At 40.0% G+C, this 21,294-nt stretch overlaps 1 protein-coding gene across 1 annotated transcript in view; it reads right to left on the reverse strand.

Annotated features, from left to right (window-relative positions):
* Window positions 1-10,763: 10,763 nt before the first annotated feature.
* Window positions 10,764-21,294, reverse strand: part of lrp8 (low density lipoprotein receptor-related protein 8, apolipoprotein e receptor) — a 52,957-nt gene continuing 42,426 nt past the window's right edge. Inside the window, exons 13-18 of the mRNA XM_025053504.1 lie at window positions 20,479-20,620; window positions 19,656-19,808; window positions 18,787-19,197; window positions 15,940-16,008; window positions 13,778-13,950; window positions 10,764-11,744 (exon numbers count right to left, since the gene is read on the reverse strand). Coding sequence (XP_024909272.1) covers window positions 11,706-11,744; window positions 13,778-13,950; window positions 15,940-16,008; window positions 18,787-19,197; window positions 19,656-19,808; window positions 20,479-20,620 — 987 coding nt within the window. The 3' untranslated portion in view covers window positions 10,764-11,705. The remainder of the gene's footprint in view (window positions 11,745-13,777; window positions 13,951-15,939; window positions 16,009-18,786; window positions 19,198-19,655; window positions 19,809-20,478; window positions 20,621-21,294) is intronic.

A 21,294-nucleotide genomic window follows, 5' to 3' on the forward strand; every position in this document is an offset into this window, starting at 1 on the left:
GCATAGAGTCCTAAATAAATCACACCCATGTGTTTAATCCGGTGTGACCCAGATGTAACAAGGTCGCATCACTGGCTGAACACCAAAGACCTGGAATCCAGTCTGTTTCACACGGGGTTAAATGTAATGTATATTTTATCTATTCCCTGTAAATCCAGCCAAATACATGTACATATATATAGTATTGTGAAGAGTATATACAGTAACAGGTATTGTCTGAACGTTTTGCTCTATACAAATGATAGTAGGTATTTATTTCAAATACTATATTTGTACCATATACTATATACTCATGTATGCATGGAGAAATACTACAGTGATTCCATTGAAGGGGAATGTGAGTGACGGGAAATTACAGTACGTGACGTGCTCCCTGATCATGTGATTATTTGACTTTGACTGGTTGGCTGATTCTGAATAAATGTGATTTGATGTGGTTGGTGACTGTGCCATGTGTGTTTTGGGAGAAAATATGAAGCAGTTGTGACACTGGTGAAGGTTGAAAGGACGCCATCTCCCTGTTTGAAAATAAAAGTCTATGTACATGACAGAGTCTAACGTAAAAAAAAAAAAAACTAAAGACAAAAAAACCTGTACCTCTGTAATATTCCCTGTATAACAGGTGTGTATGTTACAAACCAGAGAACTACTTATAAATAAATGCTACTTATTTCATGCCCACGTTCTGTCGTCAAGTTATTTCAGATGAAAGTCTCTGGGTATGGACCACACTCAGGTTGACTATAGGAATTTAAACACAACACCAGCTGCATCAACTAAGCACATTTTGGTTGCCTTCTTCATAGATTGCCTCAGCTGATCATCTTCTACTATCTTACCACTCCTCTCAAAAATCATACATCATAGCATGTCATGTGCAGTGGTGTGAACGTCTTTGTTTACCCTTGACGTATGTTTAATCCTCAAGTGGTCTGATCCTCCCGCAGTGAAATTTCTACCAAAAATATACATTTCACCTCTAGATTTACTCTGGTATTCACGTATGGAACTGTATTCGATATTATTCTGTGTAGTGTAACCCTTTGGCCAAAAGAGGGTGCTGTGGCTGCACATTTAGAGCGCTACTGCAACGTAAGAATACAGATGTTTATTCCTAAAATACTCTTGACAGATTTAGACCTTTAGGCCTAAATTACGTTAAGTAGGAAATACAAACAACACAATCATGTATTTTTGTCCTTGCTTGTCCTTTATAACTCCACCTTAAACCATTTATGTCAAGAGATACTCTTGAATGGATTTACAACAGAAATAAATTGTGCTGTTTGACAAATAAAAACATACAGAAAATTGTATTGTATTGAAATGTGTTGCTGCTATTTCATATACAGAAAAATAGTCAGATTTCTCTGATAAAAATGAACATGGGAACGGACTTGAAGGGCTTTCAGATGAGATAATGTGTCCCTGACTCTGATTGACACAGAACTGTGTGGTCAGCAAAGTCAAGAGAGTCAGCAAAACAAAAGAACAGTAAACAATAATTTACAATGGTACCAAATAGCTTTTATAACGATGTAAATTGTAGATATTTGACAAAATATTGGTAAAAAAAAGTCCCAACCAGACTAATTCGTTACATAAAAAAACCCCTATCATTCACCCGCTCATGACGCCAAAATCAGAAAACAAGATGGCCGCTACAAACAATGCTATGTTTCTCCATGGACAAAAGAAAACAAACAAATAAAACTAACTATCCATCACCGACTATTAGTAAATAAAGCAATACAGAGTTACCTTCTTCGTAAAATTTGAAGTGGTGTTATAAATACCACTGAACCGGGAATAAATATAGTAGAAAACAAAAACAACAATTGGTAGAAAAATATTTTTTTTTGTTCACCTCATTTTCTTTGTATTTTCATATATCCCTCTATTCTTTGTTGAAAGTTTTCTCATTACAGTAAACCCTTGTTTTTCGCGGGGGTTACGTTCCAAAAAGAACCCGTGATAGGCTAAATCCGTGAAGTAGAAATCTTTATTTTTTTTACAATTAAATACTCAGAAAAAGAAGTGAAAGAACGAACAAACCATTTTACAGTCTCAGCCATTTGTTTCACACATAAAGTAAAATAAAAGTACTTTAGAAACGTTTCAACAAATAACTTCTGTAATGTACTGTCAAATAATACTTTTTTTTAATAATTAATTAAAAATGATTATGAAAAAAATACAAATTACCTGGTCTTGTTGCGGGCAGTTGCAACCCTTTTTGAATCCTTATTAAAACTTATTGCTGCTGTCTTCCTTATGTTTTTTTCTTCCTTCTTAATGGAACGAACGGAAGATTCATTAATTCCATAATGCCGACCTACAGCCGCATAGCTTTTACCTTCATTTAGCATGTCCAATAGTTTTACTTTATCACCGATAGACAGCATCTTCCGCTGCCTTTTGGTCCCTACCGCAGGTACTTTTGCCGGTCCAGCGCGTTTTGTCGACATTATGGGGTTTGATAAACTCGAAATCGCAAGAGAATTTGCACGTACGTAATGTCAATTTGGCAAGCTGTTTTACGTACGTGTACATATTAAACCGCAACGTTATTGGCGCACAGGTAGAGAAGAAGCGGAGTGACTTTTTAGCCAATCAGAATGCAGAACACAATGCACGATGCAAATCCGTGAAGTAGCGAAACCGTGAAAAGTAAACCGCGTTATAGCAAGGGATCACTGTATTACCTAATGTCGCCCTCTACTGGATAGGGTTTGAACCTAAACGTCCGGTACGCCACAATTCTCAAATTATTGCTAGGCATAAAAAACTTATTGTCTAGTTCTAAATTTTTAACTCAGTTTAAAATAAAATAAAATAAAATAGTACAATAACAAAATATGTTTTTAGTGATTTTTAAGATGGACAATAACAAATTCACAGCATTCACACATTTGTAACTATAGTGCCACAGAGTTTTTTTTTTTCTCTTCCAGACAGATGGCTGTTGATCACATACCGTGAAGGGTTATTTGCTCTCAAGTGAAGTGGATGATGTTGTGGGTGCTGTTTTAATGTTGTTCCAGATGCACTAATTACATTAACCCAGTACTCTGCCATACAAGCACAATTTCCCCCACACACTCACACACACTCAGTAATCCCAAATGCTGACAAAGTATGGTAGAGCATAATGATTAAAAATTATGTTAATCTCATGATCAGCTCCGGGGAAACCTGGGGATTGTTAAATCTGAAGGCCCACCAGATCTGAACCACCGTCACCTGCCGCAGCAGGTAGAAAAACTGATTACATTTACCACTCACAAATATGCAGAGGTAACATCTGCAGCACATCAGGGTACAATATGAGGCGTGAGACTTTTATGTAATTGCTGCATATTTATGTTCCTGTGTCTGAGCGTGGACAGAGTTGACTTAGGGGTGGAACAGAACCCACAAAGGAGCTGAGGGATGGAGCCATTATACTCACACACACACTGTGTATGGATGCCCTCCACCTCAACTCACACTGGGCTCCTGTACCAGCCAATTACACTGATGTAGTGTTCAGTTTTGTGTGTGGAGCTGTACGTAAGCAAACACACCGAGAGGCTGGTTCCTCATAGAGAATGAAAAACCAAACTGCTCAGCCATGATCTCCTCATCATACAAGGAGTAACATAGAACACAATAGATGGATGGATGGATGGATGGATGGATGATAGATGGATGGATAGATGGATGGATAGATAGATAAATTGATTGATTTAGACCGATAATGACCTCTGACTTGTGTTTTATGTTAGGTTTGAAAACACAAGATTGACAGACACTCAGTTTTAGAGTTGGTCTCTTCTCTCTGTAAGTTTGTTTAAGATCACATCACAATGACACTGAGGTCAGACTGACTCCATTTATTGAACCTGTTCTGTTGGACAACCACAGCTCTAAATGTGACAGACAGACATGTTGATAGACGGAGTCAGACATGATGGATGTGACGGTAACTGAGGCAACCAAACACAACAGACCACATTAGGATGACAACAATCAATATCTGTTACCAGAAATAATATTAGGAAGAGAAAATGTGGTTGACTTGAAAATGTCATCTGTTCCATGAAAAAAGAAACAGGAACTTTTTCAACAATGAAGCAAATACCCTTTTTTTGTTATTCCAAACTTATCTTTTACTATATTAGCATTATTATAATAGAGGCACAGAGAGCATTGGTTCTGGTTATTATGATTTATAGACAATAACTGCCTCAGTCATTAAACACTGTAACAAAGGTTGGGGGAAATTCTGCATTATCATTTTTCTCAGCCTCTCCTCACCTGACCCTACAGCATTCTTACTACAGCACAACCTGAAAACTTTACCCCCGGACGACCTGCTAAAATGTCCTCATCATCGTTGAATTTTAAATAAGCCTAATAAAGAAACACGGGCACACAGAGTGTGGCCGACACATGCTCCTCTTTATGGCTAATCCATCAGCACAATTTATCATCCAGGACATAATATTTACTGTCATCTCTATAGCAGAGGAGGAAGAGAGGCAAGGGGAGAGGGGAGAGGGGTGTGGGGTGAGTCGGCCGAGGGCTGGATGTGTGTTCACTGCATTGTCAAACAGACACAGTCTTTATGGAGATCATTTTTAGGAGTCCAGATGTGGCAAATTAAACATTCCCTTCACAGTTGAAACACCTTATCGGGACGGAGAGTGGGGGAAGTTTGAGAAGGGGGGGGGGGGGGAAACTGCTGATCCTGATCGATGGAAAACCAAATGGACTGAGAGAGAAAAGTGGAATATATATATATATATATACGTATATGCGGCATTGTAAACAAGTGGAACAACATTCTTCATTCTAATCAATACACCTTAGATGAATTTCCTGGATTATTACAAAATCATTTGATTATGACATTTCTCCTGATTCAAACAAATTGCAATGAAACTTAATAACAGTGGAAAATAACGGACCCTTAACATCTAACAACAATAGAGAAGCTGCTATCACAGGCGTCAGGTCGATTCTTCACACAGCGGGCTTCTGAAAGCATCATTAGTAAAAAGAGGGAGCGACGCCACGGCGGCTGCATTCCATATGAGAGAAATTAAAAGTTGAGCTTCTATGATTTATTAGTTGTATTTAATCATCCTGGTGGGCCATTCATTATACATGCTTCTTAGGTTGTTGGCTGCATAAAGGCTGCTCAAAGGCCTCAGCCGGGCCCCGGGCCATTCTTTGAATGTGCTTGATAAAATTAATTTGGATAAAAATGATCTAAAATAAGCTGTCAACTGAAAAAAAGTTTGATAAGCAAATGATAATGAAGCAAAGAATTTTTCAAAAAATGTGTTTTTGTTAAAAACATGTGTTTTGAATATAACAAAGGTATTCTGGTCAATGTGTGCAGTTTTCATTCAAGTAAGAATCTTGAGATTTCTGGTCGTCTGCCCTCGCCCACCTGAAAATTCCCAGCTCCCCAAATCTAACCTTTCCTGGATTTTACCAGGATGATGAGGATAAAACACACACTAATTGTGTCTGCGGTGACGGTCGGTGGTGATGCAGTGCTATATTTATGAGACAAGTGCAGAAGTAGAAGGGAAGTACATGAACGTGCAGAGGAACAAAAGTATGTCATTTATCATTACAAGGGCTGAAAATATATTTGTTTTATATTGAAAAATATTTTATCTGTTCAGAATAAATTCCAGAAACAGTTGATAGAGTCAACATCATCATCATCATCATCATCTGTCTTCTTAAATCAAAATGTGAATGATGAGAAACGTACGTGACCACAGACAGAGAGGGCAGTTTTTACAAATTTATTATATCAATATATAGAGATATTTATCAACAGCTTGATTTCATAGAAACGTGAGTGAGACCATTTTGGCATACAGTACACATAAACCATGTCAGTACACAAACTGCTAAGTTGTTTCTTTTACCTTTCCCCACCCTTCGCTCTCCTGTTACCACCCCTTCTCCCCTATTTCCCCCCCGAACTCCCACTGAAAACGATTTTTCTGTAGACGCACACAGGGACACAGAGGAAGATTAAAAGTATACAGGAGCACAAAACAAGGCACCAATAAATTAAAAAAAAAACCCTTCTCTTATAAAACACACAATCTATTTCCGCTAAATTAAATACGACATGGACACTAAAAGTATTTAATGCTATTAAAAAGCCAACAAAAGTTACAGATCGGGAGAAATAAAACACTTTGGCAGAGTATTAATTTTTTAGTTACAATCAAGTAGTAAAGAAATCCAGTGCTCTTGTGTACAAATAAATCCATATATCGTCTACACTTCTTTCCCCCGCCCCAGAGGTTTATGTACAGATTTTTACAGTTACATTTAAAACATTATCAAAAAGTCTTTTTTTTTTTGCCATATGAAAACGTATTTACAAGTTATGATTCAAAACCACTCGACTGAACAGCTGAACCCACCCCCCCTCTCGTCCAAAGAACGTTATCTCTTTACACAGTGCAGAAGGCTTCTTGAAAAGGTTTGTGCAACAAACAGCGTAAAAAAATACCTGTCGTACGGCTGGTGGATGAGATGGATTTTCTGATTCCCTCACAGGGGATGATAAAACGATGGTACAAGAACATCAATGATGAATCCAAACTTCTCCCTCATTCATCACCCTTGAAGTAAAATGGTCCAAAAAAGTGTGGTCAATCAAAATGTAACCCCTGTATTTTAGTGTCTGGAGTCATTAAAACAGACACACAAAGAGGATCTACGTCATCCCTCGTCAAATGCATCGTCCCTGAACCTTTGATGGTTGAATGACGGGTGTAAAAATGTAGGCTATAAAAAATATGAAACTAGGAATGTTTGAGAAGAAAACACAACATCAATGCATCACTAACAGTCCCAGGAAAAATCATCTACAATGTAACACAAGGAATCAGTTGGTGCAGGAATGTCACTGGGTCAACATGAGCTAAAGTCCAGCCAAAGAAGAGTTCAGGAAGGTCCAGGAAGTAGCTGCAGGCGAAGACGAGGAGCAGGAGGAAGATGAAGGAGTGCGCTGGTTTACACTTGGGAGCTTTTCTACCTTCTAGCTCCAGGGTTTTTTGTGTAGCTTCTGATATTTGTCATCTTTGTGTGTGTGTGTGTGTGTGTGTGTTAGCCCTTACCAAATAAAAGGTGTTGATGATGAAGATAAGGGACCAGGGGGGAAGAGGAATGAAAGTGCAGAGAGGAAAAAGCCCTAAATCGTAGCGTGAGAGTGGCAGAAATAAATGAAGGCCTACAGCTGTAGTAGAGTTTCTATGATGTCATGAAGAGATGGAGTAATGTTAGAAAGCATCAGTGGCTTCCTGTTAAAGCGTCAGGTGAGACGTTAGCAGTTAAAGATCTCGAAGTGTCAGGAAACAATGAGCACAAATCAGAAACAAGCCTAGCCAGCATATCCATATGGGACAAACACAGCTAACACTGCAGGCTACATGCATTAAGTGACATAAATAAACAAAGGCTTGCAAGGATATGGTAGCGAACTGAGACACGAAATTCCAGCAGGTATGTGTTAGCATCTAGAGATGCTATTGGCTAGGCATCACAAAAACAGCTTTAACATATTTACATAAATAAACTGTATATAATAAAATGTCTTTTCATTTAATAAAAGTGGTTTTTGTGCATGTGTGTGTGTGCACGTGATCAACATTAATGTACAGTAAGTAGCCCTTTAAAACAAAACTAAGTGTTAAATAGTTGTGGTCTACTGTACATACATCCAGCCAACCTAGTCAAGGCTAGCCTAAAAATCCTAGTCTTGGTGACAAGCGATTTACACTTAGATTTAGCCACCGACAATTTCCTAGCCTTGGTTACAAGCGATTTACACTTAGATTTAGCCATTCATCCATTTATTCACACACTCAATCAGCACATGTGACACGCACCTAATCCAACCACGTACAAAGCTGACTTTGACAAACTAGCTTTAAGGTTATGTTTTTCTAGGGATAAATGGTTGGGTGTTTAATTTTTTATAACATGATTTTCCTTGTTTGCAAGTGGTCAAGTAATTTCAGGATGATCGATATAACCAGTAGGTGGCAGTAATAAAATCATAAAATAAGATTGCTGATAAAATGCCAATAAAATCACAGAAACAAAAAAGGCAAAATTAGCCTGGTTTAGCCTAGCGTATGAGTCAGCTGTTCTCACCAAATGGAACCAGAACAAGATGGATTTATTAGGGCTACAACGTAGTTCAAAAACTTTAAATAGGTAGTAATCATCACCAAACAAGTCATGTTGGATTTATAAATCCAGTGTTATTTACCAAAACAACACCAAGAGCTAACTAACAATAACTAACTAACTAACAAAAACTAAACCAGTAAAAAAAAACCCACACAGACACACTACTATTATTAATAAAGGCTGTAGTAGTCCTAGAATATTCACAACACGTCGTTACCACAACAATTACAGCCTGCACTAAAGTTCAACACCAGTGACAAAAGCATCTCTCCTGATTTTTTCCCAGGGTCCTTCAGTGCTCTTCGAGTGGATCATCCAATCAGTCTCCACAGTGTAGCAATAACTTTTGGATGCTGCCATGTTCTCTCACTTCAATAAATAAGCAATTTAAACTCCCGGCTCCAAAAGTCTCAGTCTGGAAAAGTCTATTACAGCTGAATCAAACATGACCACGAGGGAAAGTGGAAAATTCTGCTGCGGACTCAGACCAGGCCACAACTCAGGAGCGGGCTGGTAATTAATTGAATTTGAAATTCCCAAATGTATCCTTCATGGAAATGTTTTTAAAGGTAGCACCATTTCTTCACCTGTCCTTAGGATCAGGTTAAAGTCAGTTCCCTCTGTTCTATAAAGTGCCTTAAAAACACACACAGCAGGAGTCCTGGAAAGCAGCTGTGGATCACACTGAGGGGAGCTCCAATCTGCCCCACACGTAATGTGTTCTACCATTAGTTCAATGTTAAGACTGAGGAAACAGCTTCATGTCGAACCCCCAGAGGAGGGGGAGGAACAAGAGAGCATTTACTTTCACATGTCATTGACCACATACTGAGCATCTCCCACTGTGCATCATAAACTGTGATAGGAAACATCCCTCTGAAGAAAGTGTGAGGCGCCAAAGATGGAAACACGGCGGCAAAACATGGTCCAACAAACATAAATGACTCAATATTTATCATCCATGAATGAATGTCTAAAAAAAGTCAGTGAGTCGTGAAGCCGATTCACTGATTGGTTGTTGTTTTTTTTTACCCAACTTTGGCGATCCCAATTGTAAAGTTTCTACATGTTACAAAACAACACATTTTAGTTTATCTTGTATTTAAATTTACCAAATTTTGGCAAATTGATTGACAGTTTTCACACTCAAATCTCCCCCCTGTGGTCAGAGTTGGTACTACTCCTTTTTTAGACCAAATACACTCAATTTCTATCTTACCTTAAATGAAACAAAACCATTATTAAATATTGTGAAAGAAGAAGAAAAACCAAGATAAATGTACTTTGCCTTCATGTCTGTTAAAAGATGTGTACAGAGATCCCAGAGATCACAGCAGCATCAAGCCACCTGACTGCACACACAGAACAATAAGGATTTGTAACTTTTGTTTTTAGTAAAAAAAAAAAAGAAAAAAGAAAGAAAACAAATGGTTGTACCGTCAGGACAATGAAACTCACATTAAATCCATTTGACATGTGTTTGACACAATCAGAACGCCCTCTGCTGGAAGTACATGACACCCAGAATGGGAGCTATGTCAATTTGCCATAACGGCATGTAACAGCTATCATGTTCCTCTGCTTTAACAGCTCCTGGTAATTCACTACCGAAACACATTATGGACAATTATTGCCGTATTCACTAGGCACATATTCCATCTGGTTCAATGGGCTGGAAGCGTGTGTGATGAGCCAGTGGAAGATCAGCTCTTTATGCTGGTTAACACATTTCCTCTCTATCCAGCCTTCACATCAAATCTGGGCCGGGCTCAGTCAGCCTCGGAGAATTACTCGTCTGTTCATACAAAACACTGCTCACAATCACAACCAACACTCACTGACAGCAGAAAATGATTGCCACTAAATGGAGGACACCCCCTCCCCCCCCCACACACACACACAGAGTAATCCAGGAAACACAGCTTTACTGTTAACAAAAGTGACGAGAAAGGCAGCAGTCGTCACGCTCTCACTCCACTCCACCGAAACAGAAGCAGAAATGATATCAGTTTACCAGTCATTTGAAATCTCTATTTACGATTTCAAGACAAAATACAAACTAAATTTTCATTGGCTTTTTTAAGGCCAATCCATTCAGGAAGAGGTGTTTCTTTGAGACTTTGAACATTTCCATTTATATTTGTTTAGAACACTAATTCCTGCTCTGATTGAGAAAAACAGAACACAATTCAACACCAGACAGAAATCTAATGTTACAATCTGTCAAAGCTGTTCTAGTTTCTATGTAAATTGAATAAGATCTGTATTTTTTTTTTTAAGTAAATTCCGTAGTCTCACTTCCTGGTCTTCTTCTATAGAATATAATTTCATTTTGCCACGTGGTCCAATAGGACAATAGGTTGTCATGACATTGAAAACATCACTGACATCGGTGACTGTAGTTGACCCCACCGTGTCCAAATGATCTGTTTCTTATTGGACGGGCTCTCTGCCAGTCACGTGCTGAGTGGTGTTTCTTATTGGACGAGCTCTCTGCCAGTCACGTGCTGAGTGGTTGATAATCACCCTAACACTTTCTGACAGACATTTTTAACTGATGGAGAATTTACATTGATTTTTTACTTATTTGGACATTTACACTTCAGCAAACATTGTTTTTTTGTTTTTTTTGCTGAAACCTCAATCCCAACAATGGTCAACAAGAGAGAAAGTCACGGCCATTTTTCCTCCAGGGTCTATGGTAAGTTTCTGACTCTCCTACCTAAAGGAAAAACCTTCCAAAGACAGAAATCTACAAAATGTTTGCCTCCTGTCTTTTGTTTCATCCCAGTCTTCAGTCAGAGTGACAACATAAACATGTTTACGTCTCCTCTCACCTTGGCTAAATTTATCCTCTCCCTACGGCGCCAACGTTGACAAGGAAACATCCTGAAAGACTTCGACTGATAAAGGATGACATTCTACCTTTTGGGGGAAAAATAAAATCTGTATTGTCAACTTAAGATATAAAGAAACCTGCTGGAGGACAGCGTCCTTGCCTTCCTGTGTGTGTGTCCTTCCAGAGTTAAACAAACCTGTTTCCAGTGTGTGCTGACAGACACTGAGTACATATTCACAGCAGCGTAGACGCACAAATAAATAAAGAGAGAAATACGGCCCAGTGTCGCTGCGAGGAGACCGGGCCGACGTCTATTTACAAAGACGGTTAGTTTGGACAAAAGTCTTTCAGCAGCATTTTTAGAACACCACGGCAGAGAGAGAGGCAGAAAGAGGAGGAGGAAGCAGAGGCTACTAATGACTAGAACTAAAGAGGAGGTGAGTGTAGCTGCTAGTAGTGGTAGTGATGTTACTCCAGCAGAGGAAGTAGGGAAGGAGAGGAGGATGAGGTTTATATTTCTACTCCTAAAGAACGGGGAGTTTAAAAAAAAAGAGGACTCCTTCTCTTTCTCCTCTGTCATACTGGCCTCAGTGCTGTGGTGTAAGGGGAGGGGTACGAGGGGGGAGGCAGGCGGCGTCCCTCCCCTTCAGGGATAGCCATCATCTTCCAGACTGAGAGCCACGCGCTGCAAACAGCAGATAAAATACAGTTACCAGGGCATGTTTGCAAAAAAGGGAGGGAGAAAGAGAAAGGAAAATAGGAGAGAAAAAAAGACGAGAAAAACGAAAGGGAATGTAATTTCCTTCTTTTGGTCCTCTGCGCATTCTTTATTTTACTCTACCCTCTCTTCTTTTCCCACACATGGGATGCAGAGTAGTGAATGTCTGGCCAAGAAGATGCCAATCTGACTGTAAAGACTGTATACGATTACACAGCGCCACAAAGGGAAATGAAAGAAAAGAAGAGAACGGGAAAAAAAAAGACAAGACAACAAGAAAATCATTAAATATAGATACTGCCGTGGGTACGATTCTGTCTTCAGGCCCCACCGAGGGCGATTGGCACTTAAACCTTAAATCTCAGACGAGTCGGTCACGAACCTCCCTCTTTGGTGTGTGTCTGTGTGTGTGTTTGTCTCTGTCATGATGCCAGGGATACTCACAATCCCCGGCCATCTTTCTCTTTGGAACAACAAAAAAAACCATGTTACCATGCCAACCCATCCCTTCTTCCTCTGATTCCTGTAGCAACAATTCCTTCCCCGATACATCATCAATGTGTGAGATGCTTGTCCTTTACATGGAATTGCATTTGGGCAGACAATGCTGTAGGAACTGTCCACACAGGCAGGTGGAGCAGTGTGAATTACTGTTATTGATTAGCAAAAAAAAAGAGTAAGAAATCAATTTCACTGTCTGCCTGTACACTAAAAAAAATAAAAATAAAAATAAATTCCTAATTTCTGATCTGTGCTCCCATATTGTAACTGTGCAGCTCTGTCATTAACTGCATTAAAGGCAAGGACAAAACCATCAAAAACTTGGGCAAAGACATGTTACTGGTAGTGCTTTGCTGGTTTGGAAATTAACAGCTTAATTAGTCTACAGTCACTAAACATTTCACCTCCGTTAGTAACTCTTATGTTAATGGTTCTAAAGCCTGTCATCTGGTGATGAACTTTAAACTCTATATTACATGGTAATGGGACGAAGAGACATAAATGAATATAAGGATTCCTAAACCTGTGGCTCCACGCAAGGTAATATTGGTATGGTGGACCAAAATTAACTAGTGAACTGGTCATTAAATAATAATAACCAAATCATCACCGATGCATCAAATCCACCAGTTTAAAGCAATTTCAAAGTCAACCTAGACTTTCGTTTACCTGTTAGCAGGAAACAACATAATGTCACTGTTGTCTTTAACCGAAGACCAGGTGTGCAATTATTAATTATTAATAATATATACTAATTAATATCATCAATATATTTATTATTAAGCATATTGGTATTATTATATTAATATTAGAATATTATTTTTTATTTATATTCGAGATCCATTAATTAATTAATTTTAATTATTTAAAATTAGAATATTAATTAATCATAATTTGAATGGTGGAAATGTGTTTTCGTCACTGACTCTACCCTCATTTTAGATCATCAGGTTATTACAACCAACAAAGCACTTTCAGGTAACTCCTGGGATTCTCTCCGCACTCGTAGTGTGATTTATTTAGTAAACATGATATAAAAAAAAAAAGACACCTGTGTGCGTGAGACGATGCATGTGTGTATGATGTTGGGTGAACTGCATTTAATATCTGTCTCCAAATGTAAGACAAACACTTCTCCACGCATATAAATTACAAAACTCTAAATATAGCTTTAGGGGAACAGATGACTGTTTGACTGATTGATGTAGGAGGTAAATGAGGTGAACATGGTGCGAAGGTGAAGGGCTTGCATGAACGAACACGTGGACCTGTGTGTGTGTGTGTGAACTTGTTCTTCTGTCAACTCCAGACCTACGTCTAACTCCAAACACACTTTTCCAAACCCAAAGATTCCTCCTCAACTTCCTTCCTTTCTGCAGCAGATCCTCTCATTTGCCACTGGACAGCATCGGCGCCCCCGAGTACCAGTGAGAGTTGCTGTCTGTGACACCGCCCCCTAGAGGTAGCGCTATGAATGGCTGACTGTGGCTGCCACTCACTGCCGGGTAGATATGGCCGACGGAGTCGCTGTGTCGGCCGATGTGGATCTCGTCGTCGTCGTCCTCCGTGGTTTTGCGGTAAACTGGGTTGTCGAAGTTCATGCTCTTGGTGTTCTTGCGCCGCCAGTTGCGCCACACCAGGTAGCCGCCGGTGCACAGCAATCCGATGACCACTGTGGCAAGGATAGGGACTGCATGTGTTTAACACACACACAACAACAACACACGGCGGGAGCGTTAACACAGCCCAGGGGACACAGAGCGGCGCTTTAAGCACTCTCACACACACACACACACACACACGACACACACCCCCACACCTCCACCCACCATGTACTGAAGGCTCATTAGGTTCTGATAAAATCATGTCCGTTTAAATATCAAACTGTACGGTTTTAGAGGGAAAAAAACTCCCACACACTGGCCACAAAAAGACAGAGATCAAAAACAACAACTAAAATTATATACAGTATTTATGACTGCTTATTGTTCACTCCCAACAAATGGCTTTAAGTTAAGAAAAAAACATTTTTGTCTCTGTTGACCTTTGGCCTGTTATGTAAACACGCATGTTTACGTAAATTCCTGGACGCACACACGGCAATGAAGGACATTTCTAGAGACTATTTGTTAATAACAAATAGTAATTACAAATTTAAATCTAAAAATAAAATGACTCAAGATGGTTATTGTAAATGAACACAAATGTTTTACAAAGTGTGAGTTTTTGATGATTGTTTCAGTGTTTACCTCCCAGGTTTATATTAGCTATCTAATAATTGAACATTTTTTCATGATAATTAACCAATCTGGTCTTTCTATTTCCTGTTTATTAAAGACAAAATGTCCAAAAGGAGTGAAACAATGAGCCTCCAGTACACTCACAGAACCAGCACCTTTTAATCATCAATGTTTCAGAATAACCAAAAATCACACAAACAAAACTAAAACTAAGGTCTGCATGCAGCGACGCACAAATAACAATTATTAAAAACAATTATTGAACGTTTTTTTCTGATTAAAAAAAATCTTTCCAGGCGGCATGACCCTGGAGTTTTTGGATAGAGGACATAGGGAAATAGAGAGAGAAGGGAGAATATGGAAAAAGGGGTGAAGTGGGGGTGAGATAAGCTCAGTCTGTCTTCTCTCATTAGCATATCAGCAGGAGAGCCAAGCTGCCCTTTAGGACCTGTGAGAGTGTGTGTATGTGTGTGTGTGTGTGTGTGTGCTTTATCTAAGAGTGTGAATGACCAGCAGCCAAATGAGATCTACTGCACATCAAAGAGGACGAGAGTGTGCACGTGTGTATTATAGGAGTGTGTGTTTACTCAGTATATGTACATCTATACACATACTACTGTTCTGTTATTAGCTCCAGTGAGTACTCCAAACTCCTGTAACGGTTCTCATTCATCTGAATCATTAATCATCAATTTTTTCAACTCCAGAAAATGGGGGAAAAATTAACCAGTGAAAGCCTTTAATCATTGTTGGCCACTTCCTCCCCTCTGCAGATCAGTGGGTGGGCTGTGGAACTGAGTGGGGAACGAAAGGAGCAGAAATGTGGATCTGGAGAACCTCCATTATATTTAACATTTTTAAGCTGCCAGAAATGCTGGATGAGAAGGTGGGGGTGTGTGTGTGGGAGATTGGGTGGGGGTTAAGAGAGAGAGAGAGAGAGAGAGAGAGAGAAAGAGAGAAAGAGAGAGAGAGTCTTTCCTGTATTTCATTCTGGCCATGAGTTAAATTGTGTTCCCAGTGTGGATGTGTATTTCTACATTTTTAAGAACAATGACACTGTGTGAGAATACTGCTCAACAGACAGGGGGCGCCAGTCAGCTCACAGGTGTCAGAGCTGGGTATATGTGTTAGAAACAACAAACACACACGACTTCAATGGCTACTGTCAAGCAGATGTTGCTGTTATATTGATGATACTAGACAAATATTCACAGACAGATTCACGTACGACAGACGACAACCTTACACAACCGTACAGGTGCGCACGTCCAGGTACAAACAGCTACGCTCGGTCACATTAAACAGCAGGACTAATCACAACATGCAGGGTTTTAGCCACAGGCAGGGACGGAGAAGCAGGGAGGGGGAAGCAGGCAGGCAGAAAGCATCGACTGTGACCAGGGAGCCAAGAGTTTACTCACCGATAGGAATGACTATTCCCAGAACGGCTACTGTGATGTTGTTACCTATAAGGTAGTGATCGCCTGCAGCTGAGATGGACAGGAGGAGAAGTAAATCGTGAGACTAAGAACAGAGTAGAAGATCTCAAGGCTTTGTTTACACCGTGGTCTCGTTTGTCTCAAATACAGTTATACAGAACACATAAAATCACAGTACCTTCACAAAACCCAGACACACATGAGGAAAAGGTGCAAAAGAATATCAAACCAGCAACCTTCTTGCTGTATGGCAGAAGCACAACCCATTCTCCACTCTACTGTATGACCACATCTACAAATCAGAATATTCAATCAGGATAGCTTTTGTAAAGTCAAGCACCTTGAAGTCAGGTTGAGTCGAGTCAAGTCAAGTCAAGATGGTTCAGGTGAGATGAGATGAAGTGAGGAGAGGTCAGGGTCAGGGTCAAGTCAATTTCATTCATATAGCCCTAATTAACAAAACACATTTTGATTAAATGGTTATATTGACGTCATGGTTTTTACATTAAATTTAAAGGTACTCCCCCACAAAAAAAAAAACAAAACCTTGTAAGGATGCCTTTATATAATTGTAAAATATCAAAAGTATCTGTGCAAGCAGCAGCAGCAGCAGAAGACTACAGCCCAGGAGTGAGTGTGAAGAGCCTCATTAAGTTTAGATACAGCTGACCAGGGTGGATTTTGTCTACCATCACTTTCTGTACACTGCCAGTCCCTCTGGAGGAATTACTCCAAATAATCCTTTAAAAGCAAGACAGCATTTTCTTGTCCAGTGCTGCTTAATGACTGATGGATATTACTGACATCAGCACCAGCTGTTTTCCACTTATTTCAATTTTTTGCCTCCCATTCACTGAGAGAATGCCAAGTGAGACATCACACACAAAACTGCAGATGCCGACAAACTCGACAGCGTTCACCAAGCGAGATTTTCCAACACACGACCCAAGGCTTTGGAGACACGGTTGTTCATGCCTCATTTTCTCAGCCGTCTCCGCTGCATCTCTCACCTGAAGCAGTTGTGTTGAGGCGAAGAGGCCGATGATGTCAGAGAACGGAGCAGTTTAATTTTCTGTTGGCTGAGAATGACTTTCCCTCACGACTTTTTCTTTACTCGCGTTGTGCAGCTTTCACTCTGAACATCTCACGTGTCATTTGAAGTTTTTCCTGTCATGTTCCTTTTTCTCCCTGCCATGTCCAAGCCTCTTCCTCTCAGGTGTGTTTTCTTTTATTTAACATTTCTCAGTCTAACACCCCGAGTCTCCTCATTTCCTTCCCGTCCACTCCTGCTCCCTGCCCCCATCTCTCGTACTCATCAAAAACTTCCATTATCCTTCCCCGCTCCTCTTCCTCTGTAGACCTCTTCATTGTTAAAACCCCACTTGCCCAGTTCTCTGCCGTAATGAAAAATGTCCCAGATGTAAACGCAGTCGTGTAAAAACCCCAGTTCAAACACAGTTCAACTCGCTCACAATCCTTCTCAGAAGCCGGCCAACTGTTCTGTTATCTATCGTGCCATCTTTTCAGCTGTAACATCTTTGAATTTCCCGTTAACGTCTGTTTGTCACAGTGTCGCAGGAATCAAAAGAGCTGAAAATGACAACACAGCATGTGGCGTGCAGCGGAGCGGCGGATAGCTTTTTGCTTCCAAATGCAGTTTAAGTCGACACTGTAAACTCGGTGTTTGTGCAGTTCTATCCTGTTGTTAAGGGTTATCTGAGGAACACATTCTAAAAAAAAGTGTTTTGTTTTGTCTTCTGCACCAGTAAAGCTCGACTGGTGAGCAAACAGAATCTACTGCCAGGGTGTGAGAATGGAAGAGCGAGGCAGAGAGACAGAATGTTAGGCTGAGTGATGAGTGGGTCAGAACAAGAACGGAGGGGACTGTGGATTGTTCACCATGACAGCTCTGTTACACTCTGCTCACAAGGGACGAAGGGTGAGTAGACGAGAGATACAGTGAGGAGTGTGAAGATGTGTGTGAAGAAGGAAACCTAAGATAAACGACAGCCAGTAAAAAGTAGGGATGCACGGATAACAACACGAGTATTGGTATCGGCCCTGATACTACATTCAAATACTTCATAACAGCTTCTCACCACAACCAGTTTTACACGGTCAGCCAGCGTTGTGTATTCTTCTATTTTTACAGGACCGGACTAAGACTTACTGTGAGATTTGTTCATACAAGATACAAAAAAAACCCAAACAAACATGAAGATGCTCCTTGCACTGAGTATCTTTTTGTTGGTAGTAACTTAGGCATCAAGTGAATTTTTGTTTACTTAAAATGAAGAGATCATTTGTGTTAAAGCTCTGCTCACTTTCTGTTCACCTGCCTGTGTTAACAATGTATTATTTTATCCTTTGTGTTACGGATATATCGTTGAATCTAACGATTGTGGCTATTTGAAGCCCAAACAATGAACAAAGCAAACAATGTCAATTCACACCACTTTTGCAGAAAGTTTTTCCCCGACTAAACTGTGACAACGTGGAAGAAAACTGTTGCAGTTTTTTTTTTTCATCTGACTTACAAACTACCCAAGACTACAGATCTAAGCTTTTATGCAAAAATTTGATTTTTTTTCACCCAAATCAGACCAAGATGACTTTCTTAGTCTGATTTCCATAAATGTGGTTTTCAACCAGCAATTATAGCAAGACTTAGGAAATATTGCTTTTTTTTTTATCAACCATTATAGCAAGACTTAGGAAGAAAAATGGAAATATTGCTTTTTTTTTTAGCTTTTCAAGCTGCGTTAATGTGAAGTTACATCTGCATCGATCTACTTTGTCCAGTCGCCCACCCTGGTGTGTGTTTCTTACCTCTGTGAGAGAGATTTCCGTTGCTCTGTCTGTGGATGCTGTTAGGAGCCGCCGAGTCGATCAGAGGTGTGCGCGTGGACGTGGACGTCTGACTTGTGCTGCTGAAACTGGTCGTCTGTGTACTTGTGGCAGTGGACGTTCTGCTCCGCTCTGTGGATGTGCTTCTGGGACCCTGAGCTGTCGCTGTTGTCTTTACTGCTCTGGTTGTAGGAAGTGTAGGAGGAGTGGAGGTGCTCGTAGTACTTGGAGCAGTTGTAATGGTAGTGGTGGTAGTAGCAGCAGTTGTGGTTGTTGTGGTGGTGGTAGTGGTAGCAGCAGGTGTAGTGGTGGTTGTTGTGGTGCTTGTTGTTGTTGTTGGAGCTGTGGTGGTTATCGTGGTTGGAGCAGCTGTTGTGGTTGTTCTTTGTCGAACTGCACATGAAAAAAGTTAAAATAATAATTTTAAAAAAGTTTGTCAAAAACGGCTGACAATAATTTTCACACACAATATTTGCTGAACTGAAATCACATTTTTGTCTAACATTATAATGTGATGTTTAGATCATTATTGTTAAAAATATTTAATGCAGTGTCTGCATTAGTATAAAAATAGTCCTCAGCCGTCCTCTTTGTTCCGGTTTAGAAAACCTTCAAACACGCTCCACACCTCGACCTGGAACATTTATTATTAGACGCCCATAAATAATGTTGAGGTGGACTCGTTTCAGCAGAACACAGAGAGAGCTTCTCCACCACATCTTAATATTCTCATGTATCATTTCACCGCCATTACACTGATGAAGACCTCATGTGTCGTTTCTTAGCCAATTCCACCAATTACCTGCCCCCCCCCACCGTCCCCTTCTCTGAGTGATTTATAACCAACCCACCTACAGCACAGCGCCTCATGTCTGGTCCCAGCTCCATACCATCAGGACAGGCACAGGTGTATTTGGGGGAGTGGTCTGTGATCTGAGGGGCTTTCAGACACAGGTACTCACAGCCACCGTTGGGCAGACTCCCCATGTTACAGGTGTCCAGGCCTGAGGAGAAACAGAGAAGGAATATCATTGATGATGGACAGGTGGGTCTGAAATTAATTTATAAAACAACTATTGTGTGTTGAAGGTTGTGGAACAAAAATATACAAAATCAACACCAACATGTTCTCAGTTAAACCGGGATGTTTGGATCAAAATCACATTTTTTAATATCTTTCCATGTGAATAAAAATGTTCAGTCAGTGAACTGGGAATAACAAGTCCTGCTCTGATGATGTCTTTAGGAGAACATAGAGAGAACATTAGCAGCCGTCAGAGCCAACATCAAAGTGAAAGGACAGATGAGAAGGAAATATGTGGTCAAAGAAAAGTCGGAATAGTCGGGAAAAAATTGGGGGAGAAAATGCCCCTAATAAAGAGGGAGCCTCACAGAGGAGATGAGGAGTTCTTTGTCAGACATACAGTATGTCAGTCTGCATTATTCCTTCAGATCACAGCGCCCCAAACTGACAGAGACAGGAAACACACCTCCTACTATACATCTGATATTCTTCTAATTTGACATCTCTGAGTGTTTCCTTTTTTGACTTAATCTCACAATTTCAACTTTAAATCTGGACATTAGGATTTAACATTGTTTGTGTCGAGTTAATTTATTTTGAGTATATCACATTGTATCATATACATTGTTTATATATAAATGTGACTGTACCTGTCGGCTGCCTCAGTTCATGGAACACCACCACGTCCAGCGGGTTGTTCAGGTGCTCGGCCACTTTCACGACATCATTTCCTGTCAGTCGGTTGACGCTGTAAATGGCTTCGTCCTCCAGGTCCGTCCAATAAATGTGATCCTGTGTGGAGACAAGGAAAAAAGTACATTAAAGCATCAATACAATTATGCAGTCTATATATAGTATAAAGTCTTATATTCAAATGTAAATGTTGTCAGTTCCATGTACGATGTTTTTGTATCACAATGCCATAAATTAGAACTTGTTCAGAAAAAGTACTCAAGTTTTGTACTGTATTTTTTTACTTCAAAATAAGAGCACATAAAACCCCTTTATAACAGGAAAAAAACAGGAGTCAAGAATTTTGGCAACAGGGCAGACACAGACTCAGAGAGGGTCTGTAGAAGGAACAAAACGAGTGGAAAACATCTTTGACACTGACGCAGAATTACTTTTAAGTTTTTGTGTTTTTCGTTTACTCTTTTTCAAACCTCCTAATTTCTGCCTTATTTCTCATTTCTCTCCAGGGGGTTCTTGAGTACACAAAACGGTTCACGGTTTCTAAGGCAACCACTGAGCACTTCATCCAGGAGAACACTGATAATTATGAAAAACGTCCGAAAATCACAGACGGGTTTAAAAAAAAAAGAGCTAAGACTGGAAGACGTGTCAGACAGTTCCTGGTGTCTCATCTTCGAAAGAGAAATAATCATCCAGCAGAGACTGTGTTCACAGTTTTAATGTCTGCTGCAAAAGTCAAGGATCTTCAGGGGTGGAAACACACATTTGTGTAA

The sequence above is a fragment of the Cynoglossus semilaevis genome, chromosome 2 (genome assembly GCF_000523025.1).
Source record: "Cynoglossus semilaevis isolate Cse_v1.0 chromosome 2, Cse_v1.0, whole genome shotgun sequence".
Taxonomy (NCBI): domain Eukaryota; kingdom Metazoa; phylum Chordata; class Actinopteri; order Pleuronectiformes; family Cynoglossidae; genus Cynoglossus; species Cynoglossus semilaevis.